This window comes from Vigna radiata, unplaced genomic scaffold, assembly GCF_000741045.1.
Source record: "Vigna radiata var. radiata cultivar VC1973A unplaced genomic scaffold, Vradiata_ver6 scaffold_364, whole genome shotgun sequence".
Classification (NCBI taxonomy): Eukaryota; Viridiplantae; Streptophyta; class Magnoliopsida; order Fabales; family Fabaceae; genus Vigna; species Vigna radiata.
The window spans coordinates 44,477-63,369 of record NW_014542352.1 but is presented as its reverse complement, the minus strand read 5'-3'; the positions used below and the strand labels follow the sequence as shown (position 1 = coordinate 63,369).

At 32.9% G+C, this 18,893-nt stretch overlaps 1 protein-coding gene across 2 annotated transcripts; it reads right to left on the bottom strand.

Moving 5' to 3' along the window:
• Positions 1 to 4,390: 4,390 nt before the first annotated feature.
• LOC106779553 (trifunctional UDP-glucose 4,6-dehydratase/UDP-4-keto-6-deoxy-D-glucose 3,5-epimerase/UDP-4-keto-L-rhamnose-reductase RHM1) lies at positions 4,391 to 8,268 on the bottom strand. Of its 2 annotated transcripts, none has more exons than XM_014667672.2 (3): positions 8,136 to 8,268; positions 5,409 to 6,983; positions 4,391 to 5,324 (listed from the first exon to the last, which is right to left on the bottom strand). In XM_014667672.2, the coding sequence occupies exons 2-3, from the start codon at positions 6,969 to 6,971 to the stop codon at positions 4,878 to 4,880; spliced, it is 2,010 nt and encodes a 669-aa protein (XP_014523158.1). In that variant the 5' UTR covers positions 6,972 to 6,983; positions 8,136 to 8,268; the 3' UTR covers positions 4,391 to 4,877. The 2 variants fall into 2 exon arrangements, with proteins under 2 accessions (XP_014523158.1, XP_014523160.1); XM_014667674.2 differs by having other exon boundaries at positions 5,409 to 6,980; positions 8,136 to 8,256.
• Between the last annotated feature and the right edge of the window lie 10,625 nt (positions 8,269 to 18,893).

The following is an 18,893-nucleotide window of genomic DNA, read 5'->3' as shown; positions in this document are numbered from 1 at the left end:
TGCTGAAAACCTTTTTTTCTTATTCCTTTAAAATTAAACAAAAATTATTTCAAAAGGTTTAAGCACACGTGTGACCATTCGCGTCAGCCTTGTGTTGAAAACCTTTCTCTTATTCTTCATTTTCCCAAAAAATCCAAATCTTGTCCAAAACAATTTCCTCAAACAAATTTCCCAAACGATTTTCTAGAACTATGTAACCCTAATTTTTCATTTTTAATGAGAATACGTAGGAGCAAGGTCAATCCTTGTCGGGTCCAAAACGCTAAAAATATTTTTTTGTTTCTTTAGATTGTCGTTTTTGGGGATAGTTAAACATTTTGTAAACCACGTCACATTCGTGTGTTTAATTAAAGGTACTGCCTTCGGGCAGACGTTGTAGGGTGCTAACACCTTCCCTACACGTAACCGACTCCCGAACCCAATCCATTTTTCGTGGACCATGCCTTATCTTCTTATGGTTTTTCCGTAGTTTTTCAGAATAAACTATGGTGGCGACTCCAAATCTCTTTTCAAAAATCGTTTTCTTTCTTGGATCGTTGTCCCGTCGTGATTCCGGTTGCAACACTATGGATGCGTGTAAAATAGCTTATCTGCAAAATTAGAGTAAACTGTGCGTGCATCAGATTTGAATTTTCTTATCACTTTTGTTATTTTTGAACGTTAAGCATTTAATGTCATTTAATACTTGCTCAGAACAACAAAGTGATTTTGATTTTCTATCGTTAAGTAGTATTTTACAATTAAGTTCTTGTCTTCTGAAGATACTAAGCGTAGATATACTTCATCATAAAGACGAGGTACTAGTTGAGTTCATGGTATCGTTTGATCAAGTAAATGCTTCTTTAGTTTTTGTCTCTTTTTAGACAGATAGTGTTTAGCTTGCATAAGTTTTCCTACATGTTTTAATTGTTATGTCTTTTAATGTATTTTTTCAGAGACATTGTCTCGACCTATTTTGTTTTTGAAAGAAGCCAAATACCTTTTCCAAGTAGTATAAGCATTAAGCGTTTGTCGTAATTTCTCTTGGACGCTTTAGGATAAGACATCGTCTAGCCATGTGTCCAGGTGTTTTATCCTAGTTGTTTTCCTATTTCCTAAGACCTAAGTGTTTTCCTATGTTTGGGGTTTAGGCTCTGAGTTGTGTCTGTTTGGGGTTTAGGCTCTCAGTCTTGTGTTTTCACTCTAGGTTATTTTTTGATTGTTAACCTGTTTTAATGTTATTTGATTAAACTTCAAAACATGAGAGTGTTTTTTCGCATAGAGGATTTTGTCTTTAACAAGGACTGCTAAGTACCAGGAGTGGTGCGAATACTCAAAGGAAATCTTGGCAAGGGTTGTTAAGTACGAGGAGTGGTGCGAGTACTCAAAGGAAATCCTGACAAGGTTTGTTAAGTACCACGAGTGGTGCAAATACTCAAAGACCAGGAGTGGTGTGAATACTCAAACCAGGAGTGGCACAAATACTCGGACCAGGAGTAGTGTAATCTTGTAGAGTTTATAGTGGAACCCTATGCGGAGAAGATTGAACATAGCTTAGTTGGACTGAACCAATATAAAAACACTGTGCATTTATCTCTTCTCTTACCTAAACGCTTCTCTTATAAAAAGTTATAGTTGTGTTTCTTTTTCCAAATACAAGAACTCTCTAAGCTAAATGATTACTCTTCATCCAGGGAAGTCCTTATAAAAACTCTACAGTGTACATTTTGAGTAGCACGTAAAAAACAACTATTTATAACTCTTATTAGATCGAGCGTCTAAGCTTTCATAAAATACAATCAAAGCTCGATTACGTCCTATATAAGAAGGGTTGCAAAAATAATTTTTCCAATCAAAGCTCAATAGTGATCACCATTGCATCATCTTGGTCTGAGTTTGAAGCCTTGAAGTCTTTGTCTGTAAAGGTGATAGGACACATAGTCCTTGGGATCCTGTCACAAGGTGGACAGTCTTTAGCGCTCGAATATGCCTTTTATGCGTAGATGCTAAAGACTTACCTCCCGCAAACCCCCTCGAGATCATGTTAATATGCCTTATAAGCAAGCAGTTTCTACTCTTGCTTTCTGTTTTGCACTTGGAGGGTTCTACTCTTGCTTTCTGTTTTGTGCTTGGGGGGCGGGCTCATCTCCTCTCACTCGGTTTTAATGTATTTCTTGAGGTGACCGACTTAGATCAGCTCTTTTATTTTGTCACGAAGGGTGGTGCATTCCTTCGTTGTGTATCCCTTTTTTTTTATATATAGACAATTCTTATTGTCATTTGCACCTTAAGGGTGGCCTCCTTCTCTAAGATGTATCAATTCGTCATTCAAAGCTTCTTTAAGTATCTTTACTCTGGGTGCATTAAGAGTAGTGTACTGGTGAAACTGTGACCCTATAAGCAGTTCCTTAAGGTGGGTGTCGCTCATTCACCTGCACAGTTTCTTTTCTGCCTTCTTATCACTTGTCAAGGCTTCTTGTCTCATTTTTCATCGAAAGTCTCATATCTCTTCAACTCGCATGAACTCAGTGGCTCGTTGTCTTATTTCGTCCATGTTCTTCGTTGGACTCATATAAAGCCTTTCAACGAAGTATCCAAGCCATAAGGCCATAATCATATAGTGCAAGGCCACCTCATGACTAAGGTTCTGAATCTTCCTTGCTACCTTTCCAAACCGCTCCATGAACGCTCAGAGCGACTCTTGCCAGATATACACCAAGGCGAGAGTTGTTAGATGATGTGGCCGGCTTGTAGGGAACTACGCCCCAAACTAAGCACGGATGGTGGCGAAGTTGTCGATGGAGTTGGGTGAGAAGGAATTGAACTAGGCCAATGCTTCACCCTTAAGTGAGAGGGAGAAAGCCCTACACCAAACGAGGTCACTAGAGGTATAGAGCGTTCATAAACATTCTAAGATGTTCATCAGGATCGATGAAGTCGTCATACTTCTAAAAAGTGGGGAGCGTCCACCTTTCTAGCATAGGGGTTTTCATGTTCCATGTTGGCCCTCGTGCTTCCTTCATGAGTTGTTTCGTAAACTCAACACGAAGGGTTGTCAACTCCTCTTCATACTTAAGCTACATCTCCTCCATTTTTCGTTGCTTGCTTTTGAGCATCTCAAGATGGTCAAGCTGGTTATCTGATTCCTCTGCTGCTAGATAACTTGTCATGTTCCTTAAGTCACCATAGGGTTTAATGCCAATCACTCGGCCCCACAGTGGGTTCCAAAATGTTTCGGGTGTGGGGTCAAGGTCAACAGTTCGGGTTGTGTTGTGTTGTCTGAAGTCCAAGTGTTATCCAGTGAGCTATCTCCCCGTATTTAAACCAATTGAATGGTACCTGCAAAAATTACTTTGATGTCAAAGCCAATTCAATGTTTGGCAGATAAAAATTAATACAGTAGTTAATGTATGTAACTTACCCTATTACCTTAAACCTTTATTTATAATTTTTGTGGTGGACTTTTGATTAATATTGACCTACTTACAACCAAGTGAGTAATTACACTTTAATATTAAGTTGATTAATTTTAAGGTTAATTTATTCTGGTACTAATCAGGCTTGATGACTTGTTATCTAAGTGAATGCTTGACTATCTGAACTGGTGTATGACCGACCAACCTGGTTGGAGATTGAATGTTTTGAACATTTTCATGACTGGTTGGCCTGTATGGTGGCTGACTAGACTCGTTGATTGATCACCCAGACTATAATTGATCGTTCAGGGTGTGACTGACTAAACAGTCATATAGTACATTATGAATATATTTACAAAACATTTATACATGTGAAAACTGACACAATCATTATTTATAAAATTATTTGTCTTGGAATGTATTTCTTCAACTTGTTATTCCTTTTTTTTTATCCTGAAAGTTCTTCCTTTTCTTTTAATTTTATTTAATATTTTATAGTAGTTATTACTTTGTTTTATCAATCAAACATTATTACCAAACATTATTTTGTTAAAATGAATTTTATACAACTATGTTTAGTTGATAACCAAATTGTTTATATTAATAACTCTTTTCACGCAGATATATGATATCTTTCTGATTGAAATTAAATTAATTGTGATCCAAATTATGAACAAATTAATTTTCTGATAGAAATTGAATCGATTATGATGTAAACTGCTTGTTTAATAATTATCGAATGAATTATAATAAAAGTCACACTTTAGATTCTTCTGAAATTAATTATTATAGTTGCTTTTTATAGTAGTAATCAAATCAATTATTAGACAAATGATACTTTTTTAAATATCATAATTAATTTGTATCATACTTCAATAACTATCATTAAATTAATTATTATAGTTATCTCTTATAATAGTATTCACACACAAATGATTTGCTTGGTATTTTTTTATCAATAGGAACAAACTAAGTTGAAATCAATGTGACATACATTTAAACAGGAGGAAATTAAATGAATATCTCAGAAACATCCATTTCACTGCATAATGTACAATGCAAATGACATGCAAGCGCCTAAGACCCCAGAAAAACGATATAATATATGAGCAATAAAAGAATACATGTTTTCCAGATGCAAAAGTTGAACGAATAAGCTTTTAGGTACCAAAACCCCTATTATCTAAGGCTGCTCTTAACAGAGACCCTACAAACTAGAACAAAGCAGCTGAAATATTAATTTAAAAACCACATCTGGCACAATTATAATACTTGCCACCTTCTAAACGAAGTAACGTGATGCAACTATATGCTGAAACTGGAACCACTTATAGCTAAACAACAAAACCTACATCGGCTAGTTTTGCAGTATGGTTTTTATCAAAACCCAATAACATAACAATGAAATAATGATTGATCTATGTAGCCCGCTACAAAAATGCATAACCTGTAATGTCTAAATCGTGAAACTGCTTAATGTTTTTAAGCAGTTTTCTTGTTTGGCACAAAGACATACTTGATCAGCGATTCCTTGATGGAAAGAAGCTCAGGGAACTCTTTCTTCAATTTGGTTCCATCCATCTCATTGTTGCTCCTTGGAGCTACGATCACCTTGGCTTGCTCTTCAAGGTTGAAGTTGACCCACTTGAAGCTTGGATCAATGTAATCCCTGTACATCTCAAGAATCTCGTTGTGGCTCACTGCCCCAGGATTTGTGAAGTTCCAGATGCCCCTCAAGTTTCGCTTCGCCATCTCAATCGAAATAGGCAGAAGTTCATCCAAAACGGTCATGCTGTTTGGAATGTTGACAACTTTGTTATAACGAGAAATCTTGGTGATGAAGTTACGTGGATTACTCAAGTCGGATGAAATTGGCATGCGAACCCTGAGGGTGCACACATTGTCATATTCCTTCAAGAGCTCTTCAACCTGACAAATATTCACATCCAAATTATAAGACATAATTGTAAGAATAACAGAAAGAGAATGAGGCAATAAAATAAGTGAGCTTACCATAGCTTTGGTTTTAGAATAGAAAGAACCAATGAAATTGGGTTTGTCTTCCTCCTTAAAGCCAATGCCAGAACCCTCTGGATGAGCTTCATCATATTCAAATATGCATCCAGTAGCATAATTTATCATCAAGATTCCATGCTCTTTGCTGACATCAGCCAACGTTAAAGTCCCAGCAACGTTGGTGCGGATGGTTTCTGTTTTATGGGATTCACACCAATCAACATTGGGTCTGCCAGTCACTCCTGCAGCATTAAAAATGTGAGTAGGCTTCAGATTCTGAATATCAGCCACAAGTGATTGACGATCCTCTAGGCGCCCTCTTCCGTATTCATAGGAAATCCCTTGTTTTTCACACAATTTCCCCAGCAAACCCCCAATCCAACCTGTTCTTCCATAGATCAAGAACTTCAGAGGAGGCTTCTGAGAAGAGCTAACATTCTTGGATGTTGGAACCACCATTCGAGTATTAGTTGAGACATATGATGCAGGTTTCTCTTCATCAGATCCATCAAAGTGTCTCTCCAATCCACCTGGCATCATCAGCATCCTTGGATGAGGAAGCAATGCACCACTGACATCACCCCACCAATCAGGATTGTTGATATACCAGTCCATGGTTTTCTTCAAGCCCTCTTCCCAAGTTGTCCTCTCAGACCAACCCAAGACCTTCAGCTTTTCATCATCAAGAAAGTATCTCTGGTCATTAAATGGTCTGTTCTCCACAAATTTTATACTAGTCTCTGAGTCCATCTTAAAAAGCCTGCATATATCTTTGGCAACATCAATAACTCTCCTCTCCTTCTTAGTACCAATATTGTAAACATGCCCAACCTCTCCCTTGTGAAGGATAAGTTCAAAAGCCTCTGCAACATCTTCACAATATAAATAACTCCTTACATTAGAACCATCCCCATGGATTGGAAGAGGCTTGCCTTGCATGGCCAGGAGAATGAACTTTGGAATTAACTTCTCAGGAAACTGATTTGGCCCATAAACATTGTTCCCACGTGTTGTGATAACAGGTAACCCATATGACCTGCCATATGCCATGACAAGCATTTCTGCCCCAGCTTTTGTTGCAGAGTAAGGATTTGTGGGAAGTAATTGAGAAGCCTCGTGGTTTCCAACAACAGCATCCTCATCTGTCTCTCCATATACCTCATCAGTGCTCACATGGATGAACCTCTTTATCTGCCCAGTTACCTTGCAGGCTTCTAAAAGGACATGAGTTCCATATATGTTGTTCTTGGTGAACTCAAAGCTGTTGCCAAACGAGTTGTCAACATGGGTTTGAGCAGCAAAGTGCATTATTGTGTCAATGGACTCGGTAATGAGCAGGTAGTTGACAAGATCAGCACTTCCAATATCTCCCTTCACAAACTTGAAGTTGGGAGATGATTTTGAAGGAGTGAGGTTCTTCAGATTTGAACAGTAATCAAGCTTGTCAAGAACAACAATTTTGTACTGGGGATAACTCCTTATAAGCCGGTTGGCAACATGAGATGCAATGAATCCAGCAGCTCCAGTAATGAGGATATTTTTTGGTGTATGCGTAGCCATGTCAACCAGCTTCTACAATAAAAATAAGGTAAAATCACAAAAAACGTATCAGAATCACAATCACCGAATAATAAACAAAATAACAACAAACTATCACACATTAAGTAAAGGGTTGCCTAACTTATCCCAAGTACAAATGGGTAAAAACCTACATACAGTACCATAGGTTCTGTTTCTTTCTAGTATTATCCCATCAGAATTGGGGTTTCACTGTGTATATATGTAAGATAAAGAGTCCCATTAAAGGTGATTTCATTCAATTAAGGTGAAACTCCATATCTGATTTGCAATCAGAAACCCAAGTTTGCATAAGGTTAAGTTAGACAGCGCCATTAAAGGTAAGCCACTTTAGCATAAGCTTTAACACGAGGAAATCAACCAACTACAACAGCTGTTATGGTAATTTTCAGCATTGCAGGAGGTGATAGTTTGAAACCTCCCTGCCCTGTGTGCAGGGTTAAATAACCCATGAGGATAGCGTCCATTTGATGGTAAATGAAATGATCCAGAGGGTATAGCAGCAAAGCACACACAAGTCCAATGGAAAGAGTAAAACAAAACAGCCAAGGGATTATGTGAACATATATTCTTGATCCGGTTTCTATGAGATGAAAAGTACAAAAACAAAACAGACAAGGAAATTGTTATCGTTATTATTATATAATAATAATTCTACAACCAACTTTCAGGAAAAAAACGAACAATGAAATAGTTAAACTTCAACCTTACCTTGGTAATGTATACAAAGGCAGATAAATGAATAAACAAATAAACAATGTCAAAAAAAAAACAGAGAGAGATTAATAAACAAAATATGACTCAGATTCCGCACTAACACTACGAAATGCAATGAAATCTTCACAAAACCAATTACCATTGCTCAGAATAACAAATCCAGCACAGATCTGATTATTTCACAACATTAAACCAAAACGATCACGTGGATCAAGACCCAAGAGAATCACCAAACAAAAATACCCTCATAATCATCACAGATCCAACAAAAAGAGCATCACCCAGAACACAAAAAATCATGCATTAGCCCGAATATCAAATCTTTACGCAGCAAAATTCAGAAACACCAAATGGGGGCCGACGGCACCCAGATGATACAAAAATAGAGAGAGAAACAGGGCAAACAGAGTAATGAGAAAAACAACTTACAAATTGTAGACCGTGAAGCGAAAAAGGAGAAAAGACGAAGGCAAGAAAAAAATTCTTCAGAAAGAGAAGGATGGAAAATGGTAGTTCCCAGATTTAGATTTGGACTCTACACACTTTGTATGTATATATATATACACACACTCTATATGAAAATATGATCAACAACGAGTTTGAGACAGTTAAGGCGAGCCAGAGGATCATATAGAATGACTAAAATGCCCTTTCAGATTGGTTTATTTACGCGGGGCCCATCCCCCATTTTACTTTTAATTGCATGAATTAAACTAAATTCCATTTGATTTATGACATTTGTCTTATGATTAGCCTTGCTGTTTGTAAAATAATTGCATGTCATATATATGATTCTTGCACCATAATGTCTTTTGTTTTCTCACCATTTCTTTCTTTTAAAAGAAATTTCACCAATGTGAAGTATCACATTCTCATTGCCCATACTCTCTCAATAATCTCTAAAATTAAGTATATTTCACATAATTTTATAATTATTAAAAGAATCTCTCACGATTATGTCATTCCTTTTATGTTTTTTTTTTTAAGTATCTAGTTAAACGGAATATAAAATTTTAGATTATATGTATATAACACCTTGTACAAATCTAATATTATATGTTAGTTTTACTAAAAAAAAAATATTTTGTTTCCTCTAAATAATTAAGAAGAAAACTATATTATTGTTTAGGAAGATTTTACTTTTACCACCTTTTATATCATCTAAGAAATTAAGATTTTCAAAGAACAAGAAAAAAAATATTTAAAAGATCCATTCCTCGTCTAATATTTTATTCTCTTTCAATTTAATTGTTGAATTAAGTAGCTTATATTTTATTGCTACTTATAAAAGGTTAAAAATGTGAAGAATAATTCTTTTTAAATCACCCTATTAATAGATTGAACATATACTTCTGAAGATGTCATAAAGTTCATTTAATAATTTTTATAATATGTTTAAAAATATTATTATTATTATTATTATTATTAAATTATAACCTTAGTAATTCTTAATTTGATGTAGTTTGAAGAGGTGTGACTGGTAGAGTGTAGATAACATGTAAAAACGGTGGACCACCGACAGACACGGTTTCTATCTTTTGGCACTTTCCTCCGAGTAGGTAACAATAACAATTAGATACTATTTATATTTTAATTTCTTTTATTAAGAAAATACAAAAAAGAAATTAGTTAAGACTTTCCGCACTTATGCAATTTTTAAATACATTTTATATAAAAGTAATAAATTTAATCATTATCAATACATTTAAGTAAATTAAATATTAATAAAAAAGATATAACTAATGTTACTATGAATTTTAAAAATAATAATTATTGAACAATAATTTGATAATTTGTGTTTGTTGAGATCATTATTAGATTTAATCAACACATTTGTATCGAAATTATAATGAATCATCATATTTGAGGTATATTATTTGTTTTAAGATTGAGAGTTCCGTCATTTTCTTTTCTTAAAAAACCGACAAGATGATTAAAGGAAAACTTATATTTAAATTATTTTTATTGGATGTATTAAAACAAGTTTTTCAGTTAAGGTGTAACGAAATGAGATTTCATCTTTTGATCATTCTTTTTCATTTCATGAACCGATCAAGTTCTTTGACATTGTAAAGTAGTTTATAATAATAATAAATAAAATAATAAGAATAAAGGAAAGAAAGAGATAGGTATTTGCACTTTGAGTCTATTCTTTTTCTGCTTTTCTCCCGCATCCTTGCAGAGTTTTACTTCTTCTTTCTTTTCACTTAATTCCATGAGTAAATTTTCATCTATTTTAAAATTTAATTGCACCACATTACAGGGATCAATGAACATTTTTGTTAGAATTTTAAGTGAGTCTAAATTTTACATTGAGTAAAAACAAGAAAGTAGAACAACATATAAAGGTGAAGACATATTAACGTATTGTCTTGAAGTTTTTGGTAGAGAGTGGTGTAGTATATAGGTGTGATCGGTAGGTTGGCATGGGGAAAGGGGGGTGGTCGATCAGGAAAAAGCAAGGTGAATGGGTAACAGGTATAATGGGAATCGATCAAGAAGGCTTGGGAGTCGATCGGTATGGTTGATAGGTTGATCGGGTGATCTGCGAGGAAGTGTGAGTATAAGATAAAGGTGGGTCCAATTGGTGAGGCGAATTCTGCGGGCACGACGACAGCGGTTACAGCTGGGGGCAAATCTTGTGGGATTGCAGATCAGTGGTTACAGGGCAAATCTTGTGGGATTGCAGATCAGCGGTTACACGTAGTTAATGCCCATTACTTGACCTTGATGCCTATAGATATAGAGATGTTAGTCAAGTATTTCACTTTTTGATCTAATCACTCTTACCTTGAGATTATTGTGACTTTGTTGACTTGAGCGTCAGAGTGCTAACATGCAGGTCGCACCCGATCAGGCGTAGGAGTGATGTTATCCGAAGCATTTCATCAGAGCAGTTTGGCTTGTGTTCGGTTTTGAGTCCCTTATCTGAAACAAGTGGTATTAATCCTTTATGTAGTTGAGCTCAGGTCTCATTGGTGTAGTATCTCTCCAGTGAACCTCCTCCTCTACCTTGTACAAAATTCTTGTCTTGTTTAGGTACTTTGTACTAGGCTTCTAATTGAGAGTAGCTCAATCTATTGAGTTAAGGAACTTAAGCTTTGAAGGAAGCTATATTAGGTAAAAAAAACTAGTAAAAATTTAAAATATTGTTTATAATTTATGGTGATGATGATAAGGTTGTGATAAGTGTTTGTGGTATTTTACTCTATTTATAACGCAATTTTTATGTTGTAATGTGAGTTGTTGATGAAAATTGGATTGGATAAAATTCTTAATCTAAGTATGGTGTATCAAATTGATCCATTGGTACTAATTGAGTATATTTTGAATTAAATTATACTTAATTTAGTACAATAAGAAAAGGGTAAAATAGTTCAAATAGACAAAACTTATCAATCTGATACACTTAAATCAGATTCTGCATTTTGATGTTTGACGAAACCTCAAAAGCATTTGCGCCAAAGAGAAATTAAATTACAGTGAGCTCCAAAGGTTTGGATTAGCAAGCTAGGTACTGTTGGGTGTGAGCTCTAGAACTAAAACTTCAGAGACCTCTCAACTTTAATTTTGTTATGTAGGCAGGGTGTTAGGTGAATTTTTGGGAATTTCACTCCTGGTAATTGTTCGCTTAATGAGCTCATGCTTTTCTAAGCGAGAATTTTTATTTGTTCCTTTCATCAGTCAAACTGAGGTTTGTGTTGAGAGAAAACTAGTAAAAATAATTTATTTTGTATTAATTTAAAATTGTTTTGGATGAGACATGTGGTTGTATGAGATTAAAAAACTTATCACACGAATAGACAACATTTTTTAAATAATTATTCTCTATTGATAGCCCAATAAATAGGGCTTTTTTTGGGAACGCTAATAGACAACGCTTAAAAAGCGTTGTCTATTGAAAAAAAAAAGTGTTGTCTATTCACAATTTTGTAGTAGTGGTACTTGTACCTATAAGATATAAAAGTCATGTATGACATTATCCTGTACTTTTTTTTAAAAGGGTTGGAGTACCCCAAGTGCTCTCTTTTCTTTAATTCATTTACTTTTTGCTAATAAAAAATGAAAATAAAGGTTTTACAGTTTTGAAATAGAGTGATTGAGTAGAGTCATGATGTTAGCCAAAATGTACTCATTTTGTATGGATGAGTGATTGAGTTGAGCTAGGGTGTTAGTCATAATCTACTCTTTTGTGTGAGCAAGTGGTCGAGTAAAGTTAGAGTATCAGTTATAATTTACTTTTCTATGTTGGTGAGTGCTCGAGTAGAGTTACTGCATAAGCCATAATTAATCTAATGTGATGTGTGAATTATTTTGTAGGTGATATGATGTTAGGAGGTGTATTGAAAGAGATTTCATATAGTGATTATCATGAATCTACTAATATTAGACTCAAGTAAAGAAAGATGTCTAGTTTTGAGAACTAAAGGAGGTTGTTCCTACAATATGGAGCTTTGATATGAAAAATGATCGAACTTCATAAATACAAGGGTTTTACCCTGACCATACTTGATATGAATCGTTGTTTTAATATATGAATATATAACAATAACTCCTAAGAGGTGGGAGTGAGATATCACAAGTGCAAAATCTCTGAGATGGTTTAAAATGCATTGGTTTTTTGAAAGTATAGTCAAATATCTCAACCATAAAGATTTTGTTGTGATGATTGAACCAAGAGAATTGTGTTGTATGATAAAAGTCTTTAATGAATGTTTTTGTTTTGTGTTAATGATGAATTGTTATATGTAGATTATTTAATTTTTCTCAAACTTATCTTTATTTTTGTTATGTTTGTGATTTTTTATCGAAGAGTTTTTTTTTTCGTTTTTTATATACGTAAATTTCACAAACTTCCGTGTTCTCCTTATATACGTAAATTTGAAACATGTTTTATCCTTAATTAATATATTATAATCAACTTATAATGTCATATTAAGGCATATTTTATTTGTAAAACATAATATACTCAAATTATTTCTAGTTGTCGAAATAACAAATTTTAAACGTGTGGAAATGTCCATTTCATTCATATGTGTGAAATCTCAATTACTTTTAGTTGGGATGATTTTAATATGTTTTTAAAATAAGAAAACAAAAAATAAGAAACATAAGTATTTATGAGAAACTTAATAATTTACACCTCAATACATTTGTGGTTTGTTATATACGTGTTGGTAACTAATTAACTATTAATTTCCTAATTGGATGAGATTCTAATCAAATTGTACTTTTAATTTTAGATCTAATTACGCAATTCACATACATGGAAAAATTAGTCATACGAAAGATAACTTGGAGAAGTGACTATATTATATAATGAGTCTTTTATTTTTCAAATTCTGGTTAATCTTTAGAAATGACTGTTTTCCCTTTGACTAACATTTGATAAATGTATTGAAATAAAAGAAAATAAAATATATGGTTTTCAATATATATATATATATATATATATATATATATATATATATATATATATATAAACTTATATTTTTAGGTAATAATTTTATAATAATAACTTCTACAACAATATTCTTATCATAGTATACTAATATTCAATATGTCATACTTTATAAAATATTTTTATATCTAAGAAATATTATATATGCATAGTTTTTGTAACATGTTCCCTTGAATTTTATAAATGCTAGGTATATAATTGTTTGCCTCATCAGAATAATAACACGTGATTATACATTAAAATTGTTCATAACTTTTAATATAGTACCAATAACAACTTTACAAAAGTACACCTAACACTCTAACATTTAAACTATTAACCATATTAATATGAAAGTGTTTGTACAAAGCTTGTATTAATAAATATTACAAAAATTATATATATATATATATATATATATATATATATATATATATACAAAATATTTATATGTTAAAATAAAATAAAAATTAAACATTTTTATTATCTTCTAAACATTCGTCTATATTTACTCGTATATACTATTGTCCTCACAATTTACAACACATGTAAATGTAAGCTTGAAATAATTTTTTACTTGAGAAATGTGTAAAGGAAACATTATAATTAGATACTAAAAAATATTCCATCAAAATACTAATATTTAAAAAGGATTAACAATGTTTTTATCTTAAACTAACACAATTTTAGTTTTAATTCTTTTTTGAAAGTTTGATCTTGTTAGATATTCATACTTAAAAAAATGCATGAATTCAGTTTTTAATACATAAAGACATTAACTCTTTTTTTTGTGACAAAAAGTGTCTCACATCACCCCTCTGTTACATGTTATGTTTTTAATTACATGGGTGAATTGAAGAATAAAAGAGAAGTTCACAGTTTAAGGAATTGAAATTTTCATTCTATTATTTTTATTAGAAATCCTATGTTAAAAAATATATGCTTTGGAATTGAAATTCAATTGAAAAAAAAAAAAAAAAGAACATTTGAAGTTGCAGAACACGAAAGCAAGGGTTTTCGTTGATAATGGTCGCAAAATTGCAAAAGGGGAAATCAGAGAAGGGGAAATTGCATATGGGGAAATCACATGTGTTGGCTTTGCAATTCAAATTAGTTTGCATTGTTAACAATGTAGTTGATTGTTTTGATTTGTTTAATTGATTATTGGTTTAAATTGTAGGGTTTAAAATGGATATATGTGTAGTTTTTCATAATATGGGAAAGTTTGTAAAGAAGAAGGGATTGCACTACCTAATGGGGAAAAACATGTGGTTAGAGGAGTTGATCCTTATGTATAGCTATATCTTGAAGCATTGGGTATAGTAAGAGGCTTCAAATATGATAAAGATGTTAAACTTTGGTAAAAGTTGAAAAAAGGAATCTTGGATAAAAATTTGAAACTATTCACTGTGGATAGTGATACAATAGAGTTAGCTAACTATGTAGAGACTAATCAACAAGAAGTTGAAATGAGCATATTCTTAGTAGACTTGAGTAACTCATTTTATTGTTGATCAAGGTGAAGAGGCAAAAGTGAAGAAGAGGTAAGGGAGGAAGAAGTAAGGTAAGAACAATTAAAACTAGAATATGTTAAGGAAAATGAGTTAAGAGAAGAACAATTAGGAGAAACATGTTTTAGGGATGAAGAGTTAGGAGAAGAAGAGTTAAGGGAAGAAACTAATAAAGAAGACGAAGTGGAAGGTGTAAATGATGATAAGGATGATGTTGATGGTATTGAGGATAAGGAGGAAGCTAATGTTCTAGATGGTGGGACTGAAAGAGGAAGAAAACCACAAAGGTAAAATACAAAAATCATTCTTTGACACGATAATTTATTGTTGACATTGAGATGATACGGTGGGTGCCATCATTTTAAATATTTTTTAAAAGAAAGAAAATAGTTTTGAAAGAAAAAAATAAGAAAAACAGTGTCATATGAGTGTAATTGACACATGTACGTGTCATTGTGTCAACACCCAAAAATAATATCTAACAAATTTTTACATTTTTGTTATTTGTACATATTTGAACCTAATTATAGTACATCATTGACCTGGTAATACATGGAGAAATAAGAAAACAATTACAAATGGAAATGGAGGTACCATATCTATAGATTCATCAAAGAGGAGTAACATGAGAAGTTATAGATCCAACTTGAGGAATATTATGACCACAAAGAACCTACAAGTACGGGCAAAGGTGATTTAGGATCTCAAGCTAATTCTAACTAGAAATTGCAAAAGTATCAATATTTGTTGGTATCCAAGATAAAATATGCTACGTGTAGTAATTGAATATTTTAAACGGATGTTCGTAAGTAATGGATAACAAATAATTTAATACATTCTTAAAAATAGACCGAGTACGAGTATCATACAACATATACCTACATGTATCCATTATCCATAAAAAATTAAATTAAAATTTAGTTTATATTTTATTAGATTAAATTTAATTAAAATTAAAATCTAACTTATATTTTATTTGGTTAGATTTAATTAAAATTTAATTCATATTTAATTTACTTTACATTATATTTTATATTTGTTTTAATTTTATTTAGATTTATTTTTAAAAATATATATTTTTTCAAATATCCATGCTCATGGGTATTTTTAAACAGATATTCAGCAAGTAATGGGATGAGTGATTCGTTGGATTTTTGGATGCATACGTTTATCTTCTCTAGTTCTAATATAATAGACCCTTTGGATATCCCGTGTGATTTTTAAGGGGCCTACTTTGTCCAGTTTTTTTGGTTTTTTATAAATTTGGAACAACTTTATTAATTTTATTTACTTTGTCAGCCTTATGATGGAACACATGTGATGGATATGTTCGGGCACTTTTGTTGTATCATCAACTATATTTTCTGACTTAAATTTAAGTTCAATATTGTCTACTTCTTTCTTAATCAATTAAATATGAATGATGGTGATTGATTAATTATATAAGCTAGATTGATTGTATAAGCTAGACTCTGATTGATTAAATATTTTGTATTTTTTGCCTCTTTCAAGCCACTTTCATATTACATTCTAATATTAAACTAATAATTTTGTATAAATCTAATTATCACAAAATTAACAATAACAACCAAAGTACTAAAAATATTATATACCTTAATAAATGAGAGGGAAGAAGAAAATGTAAGGGAAGAAGAATAAAAAGCCAAAAGCATCAAAGGTTCTTTCATCATAAAATACCTTACAACTAACATACTTTATGATACATCTTACAACATTATCATTGATACAAACACTACTTACAATTAATTAAAAAAAAATTATATAAAACATTATTGGTAATGCCCAAAATACAACCAACAAAAATAGCTTAATTTTTCTAGCTTTTTTCTGTGTTAGTAATTTCCTCTTCCACTTATCATTCTTCTTCTGCACTTTAAACTTTAAGTATAATGGTTTTCCTTCTAAAACCAACTTCTTCTTCTATTTCTATTTCCACCTTAGTTTCAATTTCATATTCTCCTTCATCAACTTGGTCATAGTAGTCACAATGTGAATTGATCTACCATGAAAATAAAATACCATTAACAAAGGAAAAAAAATACCATCATACTTAAATATAACTACCACAGTTTGTGACTTACACTAGTGGAAAAACGTTGTTTAACGTCGGTTATTTTGGGCTTTTAACGTTAGATTCTGAACCGACATCTATTCGAGTGACGTTAAATGAGACGTCGGACCCCATAGGTCAGACATCTATATAGACATCGGACTATATAGGTCAGACGTCTATATAAACGTCAGACTCATAGATCAGACGTCTAAAATGTTGTCGTATTTGATAGGATCTTTCTCCGCTTGAGGCCTCTCGAGTTGCTCCTAGGTCATGGTGATTCGAGTTTACAACTTTATATTTGAGATGAAGAGAATGAATTGTATGTTCTTATTTTGTATTGGACGGTTTTGATAATGTAGTGGAGGGAATTGGAGGAGTGCAAAACGCAAGAAATCGCTGTCCAAGAACGCCGCCTAAGGACATGAGCAAAACTGCACAAAAACTCAATGAAAACGCATTTTAATCGGTTCAAATGAAAAATAATTAATTTTAAACGGTGCAAAAGTGAGAAAACAAACCTGAAAAACATAGCCTGTGCAGAGAAAATGCAAGGAGGATGATGAACAATGAGTGCGCGTAACTACTACCTCGCATTCGCAGTGTTTTAATGCAGACATTTAGACGTCGGTTCCCTTTACAACAGACGTCTAAAGTGCTTTAGAAGTCGGAGTGGCGGGATCAAACGTCTAAATGGAATCAAAAAGTGACTTTTTTAAATTTCTGGATTTAGGGTTTAGACGTCGGTTCCCAGAGTAACAGACGTCTAAAGTGTTTTAGAAGTCGGAGTGGCGGGATCAGACGTCTAAATGGAGTCAAAAAGTGACTTTTTAAATTTTTGGATTTAGGGTTTAGACATCGGTTCCCAGAGTAACAGACGTCTAAAGTGCTTTTGAAGTCGGAGTGACGGGATCAGACGTCTAAATGGAGTCAAAAAGTGACTTTTTGAATTTCTGGATTTAAGGTTTAGACGTCGGTTCCCAGAATAACAGATGTCTGAAGTGCTTTAGAAGTCGGGACTCACCCAACTGACGTCTATATGTCTGACAGGTAGGTGAATAGCCATTAATTTTCGCCATATAGATGTCGGGGCCCCTCCTAACTGACGTTTATATGACTGAAAGAAATGACTTTTCACCCACTTGTCAGACATATAGACGTCAGTTAGGAGGGGCCCCGACGTCTAAAATATTATAGACGTCGGGGCACCTTCTACCTGACGTCTATATGGTCAACTTATTTATGAAAATGCCACCGGTCATCAACATACGTCGTGTTTACCCTTAACCGACATCTAAGGGGAGACTTTAAATAGCGTTTTTACACTAGTGTTACTACTCAATTTATACATCTTCAAAATAATTTTTCTTTGTTCTTCAACTTAGTGAGTAATAATCTTTCTCCACAACCACAAAGTTTTATTTATAATTTTGAACATGAGGAAGATGTTCATGAGAATTTAGATGCAATACTCCTCTGCATAGAACTTGATGCTTTTATTTCATATTTCATCACACAAGAATACTAAGTTACAAATTAGAAACCCAACATCATAATTCACTGCCAACCTAAAACAATGTGAAATGTAGATCCCAAAAATTCCTTAGTTTATTAATCCTTCCTACATATAGACAAATTTATTTATCATTCTTCATCATAATCAACTCCTCAATGCCCCCAACACTCTTTGGCAACTCTTGATTTCTAGTTGAGAAAGCACTTCAATTCAGCACTATCTTCAACTTCTTCGTTTCTTACATTCCTTAAAGATGAAATTCCTTTCAAAAACATGGTACATACAAATTGTCTTCTTCAATTCACACATGTAATTAAAAATAGGACATGTGTCTAATAATGGAGGGATGACATGGCACATCATTTGACACGTAAAAAAAATTAATGTCGTTAAAACCAAAATCGCGTTATAATTTAGAGACCAAAAACATAGTAAACCCATTTAAAAATCGTAAAGATTGCACATGATCCTATTCATTAAAGATATTCAACCAATAAAATATCAACTCACATCATTTGGAAGATGCATTAAGTATACTAGAGACTAACATTTGATTCAATCCAAGAATTGGACTTATAAACAAACTCACAAATCATGAAATTAGGGTAAGTTCATCACCACTTAAGTTTGCACGTCTACACAATAT